This window comes from Mesoplodon densirostris, chromosome 10 (genome assembly GCF_025265405.1).
Source record: "Mesoplodon densirostris isolate mMesDen1 chromosome 10, mMesDen1 primary haplotype, whole genome shotgun sequence".
Lineage (NCBI taxonomy): Eukaryota > Metazoa > Chordata > Mammalia > Artiodactyla > Ziphiidae > Mesoplodon > Mesoplodon densirostris.
Window position 1 is genome coordinate 77,225,099 of NC_082670.1, and position 18,246 is coordinate 77,243,344.

At 42.7% G+C, this 18,246-nt stretch overlaps 1 protein-coding gene across 13 annotated transcripts in view; it reads right to left on the reverse strand.

The window, feature by feature from the left end:
- The window catches only part of ERC2 (ELKS/RAB6-interacting/CAST family member 2), a 985,114-nt gene that overhangs the window by 842,448 nt on the left and 124,420 nt on the right, over positions 1–18,246 (reverse strand). Inside the window, exon 1 of one of the 13 annotated variants that reach the window (XM_060111329.1) lies at positions 307–393. The exons of the other annotated variants lie outside the window; for them this stretch is intronic. Within the exon in view, the coding sequence (XP_059967312.1) occupies positions 307–354 (48 nt within the window). The 5' untranslated portion in view covers positions 355–393. Of the gene's footprint in view, positions 1–306; positions 394–18,246 lie in introns of those variants that run through there. 13 annotated transcript variants of the gene reach the window in all.

Sequence of the window (18,246 nt, forward strand, 5' to 3'; positions counted from 1 at the left end):
AAAAGACGCCTAAAACAATGTTGTATATACAGAAAAATGAGCAATAAACGTCCAGTAAATGGCCCATCCCTGCCTCCCACTGGCATAACCAATACCTAAGGGCAGCCAGCCCCAACTACAGCAAGAGTCATAGCCTTCTTGCAGGAAATTAAAACCATTCTGGAAACACGTTCTGAATCAGAGAATCGGGAAATATCACAGCTCAAATGTCAAATCTACTGTAAAACACTCCCAAGAGTCTGCTGATGGAAATACCCGCTTCTTCCTCTTGTTATCATGGAACATTGAAGATAGCCCTGCTCTTACCCCTATGTCAGGGTCGTCTGTGGGCCTCCTATCCTCAGCAGCAGCCATCCCCAGACACAGCTGAACAGTTCACATCTTACTTGTGGTGAGTCACTTAGCACGCTTCCTGTCCCTCAACAATAACTACACTGGATGCAGCATGCTGGGCTATTTTAATCCTTGAGAAAGAGGTCAGAACGCAGAGATTAAAGGATGACTAAGGAAGCAGCTTTGTGGTAGTGATGACAGAGGAAGCTGGCTTTACATTTATCAAGACCCTCCCCCCCACCATGACTCACCCTACCCTGGTGGGGAGAAATACCAGCTGCAGTCTCAGGAGCCAATAGTCCACAAGATAGTTCAAACCTCTAATGAGCTTTTGTGCATCTCCAAGTCAGGCTGCTTCAAAATGAGCATCTGTCTGCTGCCCTTGGTCACAGAGGAAAATGACAAGCCAGGAGTTCATGCCAATCTGAAAAGCCCAGATGAGCCTTAGACACAAGAGCCTGTCGAAAAGTTAAAAATTAAAAATCACCCTGGGCCCCTGGCTACCTCTGAGACCTCATTTCCCACCACTCTCACCTTCACTGAATAGACTACAGCTACCCCAGCCTCCTTGCTGTTCCTCGAGCATGCCAGGCACACTCCTGCCTCAAAGCTGTTTCTCTCACCCTTCCCTCTGCCTGGAATGCTCTTCCACCAGATGGCTGAATGAGTCCCTCCCTCACTTTATTTAGTTCCCCACTCAAGCGTCGTTTCCTCAGGGAGGTCATCATGACTACTCCATCTAAATCAGGCCCCTCACATTCACCCTGGCATTCTCTATTCCCTTACCCTACTCTTTCCCCTCATACCACATAGCATCACTAGACATTACCACCATCTATCTATCTTTAACTAGTGTGTCTATCTTCTAACTAGACAGGAGCTCCGTGAGGGTAGGGATTTGACTATTTGTTAAAAACTGTACATTCAGTGCCAGAAACAGTGCCACACACCTAGTAGATGGTCGATAAATATTTGTTCCATAAATTAATTTATTAAATATATGATGTCCTCCATACATTATAAATGTATTGTCAATAGTGCTGTGTGTGGCTCATGAAAATTAAATTACAAGCTCTATAAAGACAGATGCTATACTTGTCTTGCTCACTTATGGACTATATGTAAAAAGAATAACTAACACTTAAAAAGTGCTTACTCTGCATTGAGCCTTATGCTAAGCTCTTTATATGCATTTTCTCACATCTTCAAAACAACTTTATGAAGTGAGTGTGATTACCATCCCCTTTTTACAGATGAGGAAAGTCACAGCTGAGATTTAAGTCTGACTTTGCGACCCAAGTTCTTAACCCCAATGCTACGTTCCCAGGTAAGAAACAGAATGAATGAATGACTGGATTATGAGCTAGAGATGTTCATCATGACTTGCTCTGGTCACAGCCTACTCCGAGCAACTCGGTCCATCCACAGCCAAGCTCCATGTCAGTTGGCCCTGCTCCTGCCCCCCCCCCCACCAATCCAGTGGCTAAATGGACCAAGGAATAGGCCTCTCACCCATGGCCTGACTGGGCCATCATACGTCTCTCAGAAAAATGGAATTGGAAACTGAGAGCCTGAGGCAGTCAACAGAGGAAGCAAAGTTGCAAAGACTTCCTCAGGAGGATATGGGGCTTTGACAAACCGAAGTCGCAGGGAAGCCCAAGTTCTGAGGAAGCAAGATAAACATGGAGAAGGCTGTGGAAGGTAGTTAGTAAAGAGGGCAGAATAGGGCAGGAAAGCCATAGAAATGCCCAAAGGAAGAGCCAACTTAGATACCAGCAGTGCTTCAGTTTCAGCTCCAGTGAACCTCTGGTTTCTTTCTCTTGAGGTAGCTCGAACAATCTCAACTTACCCAATCAACCACAGTGTAATAAACTGGCCAGGCTAAACTATAGGATGAGAAATGGCATTCTTATCCAAGAGGACCCTCTCTGGAACCACACTGAATTGCTTACTAATCCTGGACATGTAAGAGAGAGCTAGGAGAGTTCCAGATTTCAGATTTTTCTCCCTCCACCACTCCTGACCTTCAAGGTCACCTACTTCTGCTGCTCTTGGCTATTTCTGGCCAGAAGGAGAGCTCCTGTGGCTGTGCATAGCCAGGCTGTTCAGTAGGTTCCCTAAGCAAAGCAAAGCTTGTGGGCCTCTAGTGACTCATCTTTCTTTCTTTATGCCACAGCCCTCTCGTTCTCAGGAAGCAGCAGCACAGAGGCTGTGTCAGGCCAGGGTGAGGCACCTGCTCCACTTCTCCTTGACTCCTTTGTTCTCTGAGAACTCTCCTCACTCATGAGTTCTTTTCTCGAGGGTCCCATGATCTGTTTCTGCGATCTGGCTTTCTTTTGGTGAACCTCAGTCCACCAAACCAGGGCTGCATAGGTCTAGATTCCACTTATGTTAAGAGCTCAAGTTCTTTCCCCACAAATGTTCCATGACACCTGGGCAGCCTGGGAGCATACAAAGGGAGTGCTGCTGCCTAACTCTGCCTGCTGACCAATTCAACTCAGCCCCAGTCAAAATATCCCCTTAGAAGACCACTGAAAGATAACGGACCCCTATTTACATCTCACTACTCTATAAATACACATCCGTGCTGCCGTCTCAAGCGACACCAAATTCCCTCAAGAGAATCAAAGAAACACTAACCAGAAGGAGCCTAATTCATTCCTTCCAGTCTGGGTATGATGAAACTGAGTTATAACAAGGCAAGGAGGAACCCCTCAGGCCCAAATAAGCCAAACATGAGTAAGGAGAATTCCTTTGTAGGTCTACCCTCCTCAAAGCACAATGTGGTTTAGTTCAGAAAGCACTAACTGATGGCCAATATCAACAGTGTTCTACAGGAAGCTATGACCATACGAAGATGAGTAATGTCCTCTTCAAGGTAACTCAGTGGGAGCGAGACTGACCCACATATTTATGTGATAAGATAAGAATTTGTACATGTTATACGTGAGGCAGAAATAAAGTGCTACAGTAACCTCAATCAGGAGTGTAAAAAATATATATGACCAGAAAGGGCTCCAAGGAGAAGGTCCTCATGCTTCCAGTCTCAGCTTGACTGTTCCCTCCTCACAGAGGCTTCCATGACCTCACAGGCTGGGGTTGTGCCCTGGCTGCACAACCCCACAGCACCTTGGTCTTTCTTTCACTTCTATAACTGATTCATTTTCCGTATTTTTGTCACTAGATGCAAACTCCACAAAATCAGGAATCTCACCCTCAGTATCTCCCAGAGCGCTTGACACACTATAGGTACACAGTAAAGAAACATATGTATATGTGCATGTGTGTATGTATATGTGTGTGTTTGTGTGTATAATGAAATGAGTAGTATATACCACAACCATATTAGAGAAAGAGAAGGTACAAATGGGGATTTTCAGAATAGCCTTTGCAAAGGCAAAGAAGAAACGAACAGAATAAGAAAAGAGGCAAAGCAGGAGGGTAAATAATAATAGCATCAAGTAACATTTACCAACCCCTTACAATAGCTCCGTACATGGATTCTCTCATTTAATCCTCCCAGCTGCTCTAAGAGGGAGGTAGTATTATTAGTCATGTTTTACAGACAAGGAAACTGGGGTAGAGAGAAGTCAAGTGATCACACAGGGTTATACACACCCAAGGTCACACACTGAAGAGTAAGAGCCTGACTGGAACCCAATGAGTCTGATCTCAGAAGCTGAACTCTTCATCACCATCTGACACTGAATTTGAAAAAGAGCAGTAGACTTTGTGAGAAGAGAGACAAAGAAGCCCAGATTTGGTGTTTGGAAAAGTACAGGAACGTCTCCTCTGAGAGCTAGCTTCTTGAAGGATGCAGCTCCAGCCACCGGCATCCTAAAAGTAATTCAAATAAAAATGGTGGAAGAGCAGAGCAATAGACAAATCCATCGACATCAAAGCTCAGATATTTCCCTGTATCTTCCCAACGTGCCTTCCCCTAGCTCCCCCTTGGTCACCTTCTTTTATTTTCCAATAAAAAGACATTTATGGATCCTGAAAATAATCAAAAGCAAAATATTTTTTACAAATTATAACATGGGAAGTAGACTTCTGATATTTAAAAGATTTTGTTATGAACAGACTAAAGTATAAATTCTATTTTGAGAGAAGGCTAAGGATTTATTTTTTACTCTTTTACCCTAACTTTATTTAGAACATAAATCAGAAACAAATCCAGTTATACAAAATGTCCAACAATGAAAATCATTCGGCACAATAGGACTTTTTAAAAATAGTTTAAAGGATCTTCCAAAGCAATGACTGATTAAATAATTGTCTGATATTTAAAGTAAGCCAATGACTTCTATGACTTGCTAGCTTTCAGTAGATTTTGAAGATCCACCATAACCTGAAGTGGATACAACTCAGTTTTCTGTTTTGTAAAATATCCACTTTACTACCTGGTTTCCTCCAAAAGAGCCAAAGATAGGTAGCATATTCTTTTCATCCACTCCCTTTTCCTTTCAAGCACACACTTGTGTTAGAAGCATCTGGTTGTAACCACAAGACAGTTATGCTTTGGCTGCCAGCCATTATCATTATTCTAAATAAATTCCTTAAATGGTTGCTAACCATCTTCCTATCTCCAATCTATAAGCTGATAGGAACAAAGTAAGAAAAATATTACTCTTTTATTTATTAATTTTTGAATAAACAATGTTATAAAAACTCCAGTGGGGGCCCAGTCTTGGCCAGCCCCCATACTTTTGTGAGTTTTACCCCAAGGAGCCCTATCAGGCTTTCACAATAAAGCCAGGAGAAAAGTCCTTTGGTTCTTCCTGCAAGGAGGCTGGGGAAAGCAGTCATTATGTATTCCCAGAGCATTCTGTTCTACTTAACAAGGTCTGCCCTCAAAGTAAACTATCAATATTTTACCAGAACCTAACTGAGGGAAGGGAAATAGCCAACTCCAACTTTCTCTAGCCTTCCTGTCTCTCCTAAGAGAGAAAAAACAAAATGAAACTGAGAAGCCCTAGTGAAGGTCACAGTCCAGGGGCACAGGCTCACTAGCAGTCAGAAACCTAATCATAGGACTATTAAAGAACAACTTTAGACAAATTTCTAGTTGTCCAAGTACTTTCACATATATTTTCTCATTTATTGCCATCCTGCAGGACAGTCAAGGAAAAGGATATTGTCCCATTTTGCAGATAAGAAACTTAAGCTCTGGGAGGATGCTAAACATTGGCGTGGCCAGACTTTAAATCCAGGTATTTAAACCCTTTCAGTCCAGAGCAGTTTTCACTAAACCACGTATTCTCCTTTATAATTTATAGATTAGAAAGTGTTCACTAAATTACTGGATCAAAACTTAATTACAGGGCTTCCCTGGTGGCGCAGTGGTTGGGAGTCCGCCTGCCGATGCAGGGGACACGGGTTTGTGCCCCGGTCCAGGAAGATCCCACATGCCGCGGAGCGGCTGGGCCCGTGAGCCATGGCCGCTGAGCCTGCGCTCAGCGGAGCCTGTGCTCCGCAATGGGAGAGGCCACAACGGTGAGAGGCCCGCGTACCACAAAAAAAAAAAAAAAACTTAATTACAGTCCCCAACTTATAATACTAATACCATTAAGGGATTTGCCTGAGGTTTTGTGGCTAATACCATTTATCGAGCCTTTACTTTAGGACGGACACTGTGACAAGTTCTTCCCAAGCATTATCTCATTTGATGCTCACTGTATTCCTTATGAGGGAGATATTTTACTGCTTGGCCCATTTTCCAGTAAAAGTCTCAGGATCATAAAGGCCCAAGGTCACACATCAAGCAGGGGTAATTAAAAGGCGAGCCCTTAACCACGTGTGCTTCATTCTAATCATGGCAGGTGGCAAAGACTCCCTCCTTGATTAAACTTTGATTAGGCTCCTCTGAGCACTCTCATCAACTAGACCTCAACTTGGCCTCTGTCCTGTCCTTGCCAGGCCTGCAAAACCCAGTCTTAACAAGAACCTGTTAAGTCAGTTTAAAGAGAATCCCCCACCCTAGGTATCTGGTGATGTTCCTCATCCTCCTCCTTTGAGGTCTAAGTCCCTGGCCTACCTTTAGCAAGAATTCTCCTACCCTTGATGTCTCCCCTTAGTAATTTTCCACCCACTCACCCCCTCACTCTGCTCATTGGCTATAACCTCCAGCTGTCTTTGCTGTACTCCAAGTTAAGCCCCATCTCTCTCCTCTAGTGCAATACCCCTATTGCAGTAATCTTGAATAAAATCTTCCTTACCATTTTAACAAGTGTCAGAATAATTGTTTTGTGAACACAGGAATGATACTCCAACAAAATAACCGTTCTCAGGAGCTTCTGGAACCAAGTTTCTACCATGCAGAAGACTCTGAAGCTTTGTTGACTTGCACCCCACAGGCCTACAAGGCCTATACGTGCCCAGCTTCAAGACCGAAGAAAGAGCCTAGAGTTAGGTGGCAGAGACATCAGTGGTTTAATGGATAGGGGGAGCTTACCGTGCGAAGGTCCTGAAGCGACAACCCACCCTGCACGGCAGGGCAGAACACAGCGGCAGCCTTCACCCCCGGCGAAAGGGGGAGGTTACTACTTATAGGGGGAAGTGACGTCAGGTTGGCTCATTGGTTGCCAGGGAAACCAGCAGAGGAGCACACCGCTCATGCGCCTCTTTGATAAGCTATCAAGGCGCAGGTATTTTGATTTAACGGTTAGAACAATCACCAGCTGGGGTGGGGGTAAGTATGTAGGAAGGTCAGTCATGTGAGTAGGGTGTAGGTGAAATAGGCACTGCTCGAGCAGGGGATGTCCAGAGAGCAAGAGAACAGCCACTTTGGGTGGCCTCATCATACACACTTGTACATACTAAGATGTTCAAGCACTATTTTAAATCAGTATTTGATGTGATGGGGGGGAAAAGTACAAGAGCACCAAGCGTCTAAACATGGGAAGTGAAGGCTGGTAGGCCCATGTGGAATCAATCACACTTAAGTAGCTGCACCCAGCCCAGCCCAGCCCAGCCCAGGCAATGATTTGTAGGCATGTGGCTTTGAGGCACATCAATTTCTCACTCTCCCCATCACCAACATTTGCCTTCTGGACCCCAAAAGCTAAGAGAGTAAAGATGATGAAACCTCACATCTAGATTTTCGGGGCCAAGCACTCCACTCACAGCCGAAAAAGGGTACTCACTGTACCCCCAAACCCAGATTATGTAAGACCTAATTCATGCTGAAGGTTTACTGGTGAGACCACTCCCATTGCCTCCATTCTGAGCTTTCAGGGTTCAGAAAGCAGAGCAGGGAAGACGGGAATCTAACAGCCGCTTACAAGAACCCTTCTGAAATAGGCTCTGGGGACTGACTCCAGGGGAGAGACTTCCTATATTACACACACACACATACACACACATACACATGCACAGAGTTGCTTTTGCTCTGAGAGGAAAGGTGCTTACGGAGGCATTGTAAACTATTGTCAAAGCATACAAACTCATCTTATCCCTGAGTCATCACCATAAGGATAATAACCATGACAAAAATAATAGCAGCTACTAGTTATTGAACACCTGCTGGTGCCAACAGGGTACTAGTGACTTAGATCATTGTGTTTACTCCTAACAGTCCTGTGAGTTGACTAGATTTTCCAATGAGGAAACTAAGGCTTAGAGAGGTAAAGTAACACGTCCAACAGCACCCAGCAGAGCCAGGATTTCTACCCAGATCTGTCCAGTTCCAAGACCAGCGTTCCTTCCACCTCATCCAGAAATTCACGTCAGGAATCATTCTATCAAACACATGAGTGCAACTCAATACTCAGTGTCTCAGTGTCAAAGCCCTTCCTGAGCCAATTAGTTTCACGTGGTAACACACACCAGCCACAGAGTAGTTGCTCAGTAAATATTTGCTGAATGAAAGAATCTGTTTAGGTTCTTAATATTTCCAGTTTATTGAGGACTATATCTTTTGCCTCAGGGCTCTTCTCACCAGATTTTCCTACTTTGTTTGGTAACAACAATGGAAACTGTTATATCCCTTTGTTATGGACTGAATGTTTGTGTCTCCCCAAAACTCATATGTTGAAATCTAACCTTCAAAATGATTAGGTCATGAGGAGGGTGGAGCACTCATGAATGGGATTAGTACCCTTATAAACAAGACCCCAGAGAGCTCTCCTGCTCTCTCTCTCTCTGCCATGTGAGGCAAGAAACAAGAAAATGGCCATCTACAACCTGGAAGAGGGCACTCACTAGAACTTATCCATACTGGCACTCTGATCTCAGACTTCCAGCCTCCAGAACTGTGATAAATAAATTTCTGTTGTTTATAAGTCACCGAGTCTATGGTATTCTGTTACAGTAGCCTGAACTAAGACACCCTTTGATCCCATAATTGCACTCCTAGGAATCATATCCAAGAGGATAATCAGAGAGGCTCTTTTATTTTGAGAGACAGGGTGAGTCAGAGAAAGAGAGAAAGAAGAAAAAGGAAGAAGAGGAAAAAAAAATTTTAATTCCCAACATGGACACTGCATTTTCCATTTACTTGGCCTCAACAGTAAGGGTATGGCATTTTTGAAGCAAGAGATGAATCCTTTGGAGGAAGTCATGTGTTCATTTCTCACTGAAAAGGTAAAGTTTTCAGTTCATGCTGCCAGAGCCTTTTCCAGTATCCAACACATGGTCACACTTGGTTCACACATAGTAGCCCCTCACAGATAGGATAAAATCAGTTGACTGGACCCATGACCTAATTGTCAGAGATGGTCCATTAAATTCTTATGCTCTCTCTCATCTACAGCTGGTAAGAATGTAAACTGAAACACCCCCTCAAAGGGCAGAGTGGCCATCTGGATCCAGAGACTTAAATGTGTGCCTTCTCTTTGATCTCCTGAGTCCATTACCAGGAATGCAACCCAAGGAAATCATCTGAAAACCAGACAAGGATTTAGGTTGCAGAACATTCTTTGAGTTTCTCATGTTGACAAAATTTAGCAAACAACTTCAATGTGGGATACTGGAGAAATGGTTAAATAAGTTGTGCTTCAGCCATTTGGTGGATTATGAAGTAGAGAATAATAAAAATCCCATCTCTCACATATGTTTTATGGCATGGGTAAATGTTCACAATAAAACATTAAATAAAAAAGCAAGACTCAAAACTGTAACACTATTAAACCAATTTTTCTAAAAAATAAAAATTAAGGTTTCCCTGGTGGCGCAGTGGTTGAGAGTCCACCTGCCGATGCAGGGGACGCGCGTTCGTGCCCCGGTCCGGGAGGATCCCACGTGCCGCGGAGCGGCTGGGCCCATGAGCCATGGCCGCTGAGCCTGCGCGTCCGGAGCCTGTGCTCCGCAGCAGGAGAGGCCACAGCAGTGAGAGGCCCGTGTACCACAAAAAATAAATAAATAAATAAAATAAAAAATAGATAAGTTATTTTGTCTTTACATATATGCATATCAAAGACCGTAAGGAAATACCAAAATGCTAACTAACAAACGAAAATGCCATCTTTGGCTGCTAGAATTATTTTTTTTCTTCTTTATACTTTATATTTTCCAAATGAACATATATTTTTTTCATCAGAAGAAGAAAACGTAATTTTTTCAATGAATGAATTTTAAAATCTATGTTCACCTTCCAGGAAATTGGTTTGTGCTATCTATAACAGTCAGGTCATCCCAGAGAAGTGACAAATCATTAAAGCACAACAAAACAGAAAATTCTAAAGAATAAGATGAAACACATTCCAAAGTATAACTCCAGTCACTCCCAGGAGGCTTTTCCTTACATTTAGCCCACTCCCTCCTATTGTAATTTAGAATCATTTAACTTGCTTTGTAATCTCATCACTAGTCTTTGAATCCCTAGGGTATCACACAGTGCCTAACACAGAGGAATCACACAGTAAATGCTTATTTAATCTCAAGAGCAACCATCCAGTGGACTATGGAAGCCATGGTTTCATTATTCCCTCAAATGTTCTTATCCCTCTTCTAGCAACAGTCCCCCTTTGCTTTGGCTAACTCATGCTCCCTCCTCACCACTCAGGTGAGGCTGTCCGTCATTCACAGCCTCCTGACCAGACACAGGGACAGTTCAAGAAGTGGGGATATGGACCAAGCAGGGGCAAAGTTCTTCCCTAAAATCAACATGGGGATATTGAGGGACAGAAGCACTTCCCCCCAACACAGAGGCCAAGGTGCCTAAAGCATTGGGGGGCCACCTTCTCCATATGAAAAGCCATATTATAAAGTCATATCGGCAGGAGGACAAAAGGAGACTGACAAGAAGAGGGAAGGAGGGCTGTGAGATGAACAGAGACAAGGCAAGGGCTGCAGAATGATGTCCAGGTCAAGAGGAGCAGAGACCAATGACAGCAGAGAGAGTTCTTGAAGCCTTGAAACCCCAGTTCCAGCCCTGATGACCCCATTCCTACAATGTAGCCTCAATTCTGTCCTTCCTAGAAATGGTGAGACAATAAATTCCCATTTTTCTTAGGCCAACTTGGTTTAGGTATCTATATGTGCAACCAAAACTGTCCTGACTTCCTGGTGTCTCTAATAACTATAAACATGAAATATTAAGTTAGAATCCTTAAGAAATATTGCATAGGAAAAAAAGCACTGCTTTGTTTCTGCGAGACTAGGGAAAGACCATGCCTGATAAACTTACTTATTAGAATAGCTGAAAACACTTGAGAAGTTGCCAAGCTGATTGATACTGATCTTAAAGTTGGCAATAAAAATCTCTTGTAAAAAATTTGAATGTGAGGAAAGCTTATAGGATTGGAATATAAAAATATATATATTTATTGAAGGGTGGCATTAATACTAGCACATTAGGTTAAAATGTGACTTCTAAAAGGTAGATTCTCTACTCAATTAGCAAGAAGACTATTTAACATGCTCACCATTAAAGGACGAACTGAAAACTCATTTCATCTCAAGGTCCCACCTTCTCTCAAGTTAGCACGTAAAGGGTCCATATGAGACACATACATGTCAGTCACAATTCTCCCATGATTTCACCTAAAACAGATCATGATTTTCACAGATACATGACTAGGGGATGGTTTTGAGTCAACTGAGAAAGCTGTAATTAAAAAAAAAAAAAAGTGAGGGGATATTCTGATAGGCAGCAGCTCCAGTGTGCATTATATAGAGAGTGGAACATTTTGCCTAAGTGTTATTAATGACCCATAAACCATAAGATGAAATGCAAAACCATGAGCAAGACACCTTAAGCTAATGGAGCCTTGTAAATCAGAAGGCAGTGCCTGAAGGAAAGTAGACTGAGAACTAAAAACACATATTAAAAATCCAGATCAAATGAGGCACCAGACCAAAGAAGCCATCTAAACAATAATTAGAACCTAAGTTCACTTAAGTTAGGGTTTACTTGAAAACTGTATCTGAGGATAGAAAGACAATTTTGCCTCTATACTCTGCTGTCAGCCATCCTTTCATTCATTCATTTGCTGAATGAACACACAAGGTTTGCAGCTGTGCACCAAGCATGGGGACACTTGGGGATAAACAGGGTGAGTGGGCCTCAGCCCTCATGGAGCTTACAGTTTCAAAGTAATTAAAACACACTGAGTATTTTTTAAATAATAAGATTAAGCAATTCAAGCAACTTCATTGAAGCTGGGCTCTGAAGGGGAAGAGATGCTAGTTAGATGACAAAGAGTGAGGGGAGAGAATCTCAGACAAAAGAACACCAAGTGCAAAATCCCTGAGGAGAGGAGTAGGGTGTATAAAAGGTACTTAGAGAAGACTAGGAAAGAGAGACAGCACCGTGCTATGGGTAAGAGCATGGACTCTAGCGCCAATGGACCTGTTTGAATCCTACCTCCACCTGACATTTATTAACTGGGTGACCCTGAGTAAGTTACTTAACCTCTCTGTGCTTCCTATTTAAAATAGGAATAATAATTTCTATACAATGGAATTATTAGAATACTGTCTGGCACATGGAAAGGTGTTTAGTAAGTATTGTGGTTGGAATACAAAGAAAAGGGGAGAGTAGCATGAGGCTGGGTCCAAATCACACAGGGTACTGATGAGAAGAAACATAAGCAGACTAGGTCTTTTTTTTTTTTTTTTTTTTTTTTTTTTTTTGGCGGTACGCGGGCCTCTCACTGTTGTGGCCTCTCCCGTTGTGGAGCACAGGCTCCGGATGCGCAGGCTCAGCGGCCATGGCTCACGGGCCCAGCCACTCCGCGGCATATGGGATCTTCCCAGACAGGGGCACGAACCCGTGTCCCCTGCATCGGCAGGCGGACTCTCAACCACTGCGCCACCAGGGAAGCCCAGACTAGGTCTTTTTAAAAGATCCCACTGACAGTTAACAGGACAACTGATGAGGGTGTGGTGATGAATGAAGATGTACCAGCCAGCCAGTAAGAAAGTTTCTGTGGTATGTGGCTGAAAAAGAAGAAAAGATCAGTGGGGATAGTGTTGAGGCCTTGGAAAATGTTTATATGACATTATTATTCTACGTGTTTATGATTTCAATTTTATCACTAATGAAAAAAAAGAAACTCCATAGAAAAGCCAGATACTAACATCAATCTTTATTACTCTAATTCCTACTAGATAAACACATGATTATTTTATAACCTCAGAATTTTAATAGGGGCATGAGAGGTATGGTCAAGGCATAGCCTTGTGACATTTGAGAAAAACAAATATGAATAGACAAATACTTGAGGCAAACTCTCAGCACTAGGACCTGCAGAGCCTGGCCTTAATAGTACATAAGCCAAAGGGGACTAAGAAGTGCTTCAAGCTCCCAGATACCTGCATTTTCTTCCATGTGTTTTCTTCCTGGAAAAATAGGCTCTTTCTTTAAAGAAATGACTGCCAACAGGCATGACCCACATTTGTAGGCAGGAAGGCACGGGCCCACTGTGCCAAACCACACTTCCCACACTCTGGCTACCAGGTAAACCCCAGCCTTTCAATGTAGAGGTAAGAGCTCAGATTATGCATAAAATAGATAGCTAGTGGGAAGCAGCCGCATAGCACAGGGAGATCAGCTCGGTGCTTTGTGACCACCTAGAGGGGTGGGATAGGGAGGGTGGGAGGGAGGGAGACGCAAGAGGGAAGAGATATGGGCACATATGTATATGTATAACTAATTCACTTTGTTATAAAGCAGAAACTAACACACCATTGTAAAGCAATTATACTCCAATAAAGATGTAAAATAATAATAATAATAACCTCACCCATTTAAAAAAAAAAAAGAGCTCAGGTTATGGAGTCAAGGAGCTCAGACCCAGGTTTGGGTCCTAGCTCTACCACAGACTAGTTATGTGACCCTAAGTAAATTACTTAATCTCCTTTGATCCTCAGGACCCTCATCTGCAAAATGGAGAAAGCAATTTCACTTGCCCCTAAGGGTTGTTGTGAAGATGACTTGATATACTATTTATAAAGCACTTCTCATATGGAGTAAGCACTTAATAAATGGCAGTTATGATTATTATCTCTGTGTGGTTCCTGCAATGCCACCAAAATTGGGGATTAGAAGAGGTAGAGAAAGAAAACACTGCTGGTAAATTGGTCACCTGTTTTGAAAAACTGGCATATAGACTAATGGTGAAGATATACCTACCCCACACTCCACTACTTCCACTCCTAAGTGTACACCCAACTGAAGCACATCCCACGTGCACCAAGAGACAAGAACAATAAAGTTCACAGGAGTATCATTCATCATAGCCCCAAACTGGAAACAACCCAAATGTCCATCAACAATAGAATGGAAAAATAAATGATGAAATGATGGTACCTTTATATAATAAAATACCACATGGTGCCAAAAAATGAAAAACAGGGCTATACTCAACAAAAGGGATGAATTTCTCAAACCCAATGCTGAATGAAAGAAGCCAGACACGAGAGTAAGACTCGATGATTCCATTAGTATAAACTTCCAAAACAATCAAATTAGCTCTAGTGTTGAAAGATGCATACTTGGGGGGTATAAGAATAAATAAAAGAGATTACCATGAAGTCAGGGTAATGGCTGGCTTTGGGGGGAAGTCAGGGGTTGTGACTGAGAAGGAAAACACGGAGGCTTCTGAGGTTCTGTTTCTAGACCAGGATGATGGTTATATGTATGTGATACTGATTCATTAAGCTATATATTTAGGTTTTGTACACTTTCTGTCTGTATATTTGTGATATTTCACAATAATTGAAAAACTAAATATTCTGCCTGCCCCATCTAATCCAGGCCCTCTTTTCAGGAGTGTCAGAGGATTGAGGAATGTGGTCTATGTAGTTAGCTCTGCCTTTCCAAACCCCCTATCTCCTTGAGCCAAAATCCTAGTGGAGGCTGACAGGAAGGGAGGATGCAGGAGAGATGAGGAGGTGGACCCACCACCTACTACTGTCTAGACAGAACTGCCTAACCTTTGCAGTCTGGTCAAGGGATACTTGTGAAGTCAGCCCCTGTCTTGTATCATATCACTTTTGAGATATGATAAAAATGAAGAAAAGTGAATGAAGAAGCTTATAATTAGCACAGGCAAGAAATGAGGGACACAAAGAGAAATGCCACATGGACTATTCATTTAACGTGCACAAAGTGCCAGGACACAGTGATCATTCCAGGGATGACCTAGGAAGGACCAAAGTCCTTCCCCCAAAATCCGACAGGGATACTGGGGAAGAGAAGCACTTTTCTCCCTGAGGCTGCCAAGCTACAAGGATGAGTCTGAAGGGACTTCCCTGGTGGTCCAGTGGTTAAGAATCCACCTTCCAGTGCAGGGGACTCAAGTTCGATCCCTGGTCGGGGAACTAAGATCCCACATGCTGTGGGGCAGCTAAGCCTGAGTGCCACAACTACAGAGCCCACGTGCTCTAGAGCCCGCGCAACGCAAGTAGAGAGAAGCCCGCATGCCCCAACGAAAAGATCCCGTGTGCTGCAACTAACACCTGATGCAGCCATAAATAAATAAATAAATACTTAAGCCAAGAAAAAGGGGATGAGTCTTCTGGAGGCCACCTTCTCCAGCCATGTGGAGGAACCCGTGTCTACATGGAGGACAAAACATGGCTGACAGAAGAGGGAAGGAGAGCTGAGAGTTGGAGAGATACAAGACAAGGGCCTGAGAACAGTGCCTTAGGACAAGAGGAGCAGAGGTCAGCGAAGGCAGAAAGAGGCTTTGCAAGCCTTGAGTCCCCAGTTCTACCTCTGGTGCCCCGATTTCTGCAACTTAGCCTCGATTCTGTCCTTCCCACCTATGGTGAGACAATATACGTCAGCTCTTGCGCTCAATTCTAATAACAGAAAGGTAAATAATATGCAGGACCTTCTCTTAAGGATGTGACCGTTTAATTAGGAAAACAGACATTCCAACAGATAGTTGCACAGCATTATAGGAGTGCACGGAGGTAGAACACCTTAACCAGACTGGAGAAGGAGAGGGAATTGACCAGACTAGAGAAGGAGAGGGAAGGCTACCTGTGAGCTGAGCCCTACTGAATAATTTGGATTCATTAGGAAAAACAGAGGAGAAAGGGTGGTCAAGGCAACAGGGGTGAGGGGCAGTTCAAACAAAGGGAGGAAGGTAAGAAAAGGAACTGGTACAGGGGCAATAAGAGCACTCTGGTGTTGCTGGAGTGGCGTGTGGTTGGCAGGAGAATTCAGGGAGCCGGGTCATAAAGGAGCTGAGAGCCACTTAAAGAAAGGAGTCTGGACTTTGTCATGTAGGCAGAGAGAGCCTTGAAAAGCTTTAATCACGGGAACAATGATTAAACATGGGATTTAATGTTTAAACCCCAACATGGGGTCCACTTTCCCTTTTAGGAAGAACAAGGATATGTTTTCTAAGTCTATGCAGCAGGAATCTCTCTCTCGCACTCCCTCTCTCTCTCCCTCCATCCCCCCAAGCCCCACTTCCTCCCGCTCCAGCCCAACACCCTGATTCTCTAAAACTCCCATCAGCACAGACATGTTCATTTCTTGCATTTGTCACCCTATGATGTAAATAATAAGAACAGCATCAGCTAATGACAAGAGCAGCAGATCAGCTGTCCTGAGAGCTGGGTTCTAATCCTGCCCCACCACTATCAGTGCTTGAGACCCAGGGTGAGCCACCCATGACTTCCACCCCATCTTCTCCACAGACAAAAGAAGGATTAGGAGATCAGTTCTAGATACCTCAGAGGGCTGTTGTGAGAAATGTGATGAAGTAGGTCAAAAATCACATCCCCAGCATTGCTGAACCTGCCAAAAGACTTTAGTAAAAGTAGCATCCTTATGCAAAATAGCATCACACAGCATAGTTTATTTGTTCTCTTATTAATTAAAAGTATATAAATTCTATGATGTGGCAAATCTATATAAACAAGGCATCCAAATTTTATTTAAAGTAAATTAACAAGAATTTCTCATACCTGTACATGTCTGATATTATATTTGAGGTAATCTCTTTGTATGTATTTTTTTCTCTAAAAAGGTCAGCATTAAATACTACCACTACGAAGATATATTTTATTAGATACCTAATATTTAGCTCTAAATGAAAGAAAGAAAACCATGTTAAAATATGGTGAAAACACAAGGCTTAAAAAAAGAACACAGATACCCCGACAATGTTTTCTACAGGTAATAAGACACTGGTACCTCAGCAGGGTATCAAAATCCCTGAGGAAAAATCAAATGTTTCCTGAAATTAGGTAGCAGTATTGCCTCTAAGATGAAGCTGCATGAATCTAGTGAAAGAATCACTGAAATCTGGGGAGGTTTTAATCTAACTAATTTACAGAGCATATTTTTTGAGCACTATTAATTGCCTTGTGGCAAGTTTTCTTTTAATGGCACAAATAATAGTCTGACAATTGCCCACAAGGTGGCACCAAACTCATGCCCAGAAAACCACCAGGGGAATTTTTTTTAATTGTAAAGCAGACGTTCCAAATACTCAACAGACAGCTTCCTTAATAGCTTATCCTCAACGAGCCAGATTTATAGATATTAGCTTCCTCTTCTCCCTATATCATACAAAAGTTAAAACCTATTGCCACCTACAAGAAAACTTTAAAAGTAGACAGACCTGTTCTACTTCTGTGCAGAATTTTCAACAGAAAGAAGAAAAAGTATGTAAGGCCTAAAAATAAATGTCCCACTTCTTGGGGGGAAAAATCCTGAAACTAATTTAACATACTGAATGGCACCCAGAAGTTGATCATTCTTTCCTTTGTTTTAAATTTTATTTGATTGAGCTGAGATGAACAGATGTAAATCTTTAAAGAACTGAATGTTATTTAAAAATTGAAACAGAGTTGCAATTAATACTTAATGTAACAGGGCATGGTTATTTTTAAAGAATGAGATCTATTCTTGAAGACCTTCTCCTTCCTACCCCTCTCCACCCTCTTCCATCTTATAAAGGCTGTTCTAAGGTGAACTGGTCCAGGCCAGCATAGAGCTCTTGGAACCTATACTAAAAGTCATTCTGGGAACAGACACAATGCATCACTGTTGGGTTAGGGGATATTTCTGCCAATTAAAAACACTGCACTGAGCCTGAGCCCCTGGGAGCTAAGCCTTCCATTTTGAAAAAGCAGAGGTTGTACAGAGCTTTAGATTATCCTCAAAGAGCCAGCTTCCTGTTAGCATGAAAAGAGGAAGCTACCTGTTAGGAACAGAACACCCACCACAGATAAGAGTGACCATCTGGGAAGGGTTTGTGCCATGAGCTCATCAACCTTTTACCAAAAAAAAAGTTAAAAGAACAAGGTAGATACATCTCATTCTAAGACTACCAAGCCACTTTTCATCAAGCAGCATCCCACTGGGCATGCCTGAGAAGCCTCTCTAATCCTGTCAGCAATCCTGAGTCATTTGTTCAGCCTCCAGAACATTGCTCCACCAAGGAAACACTCTTGATTGCAATCCCTTGATTTCTATATATTTGTGATTCCTAAAAATACAAGGTA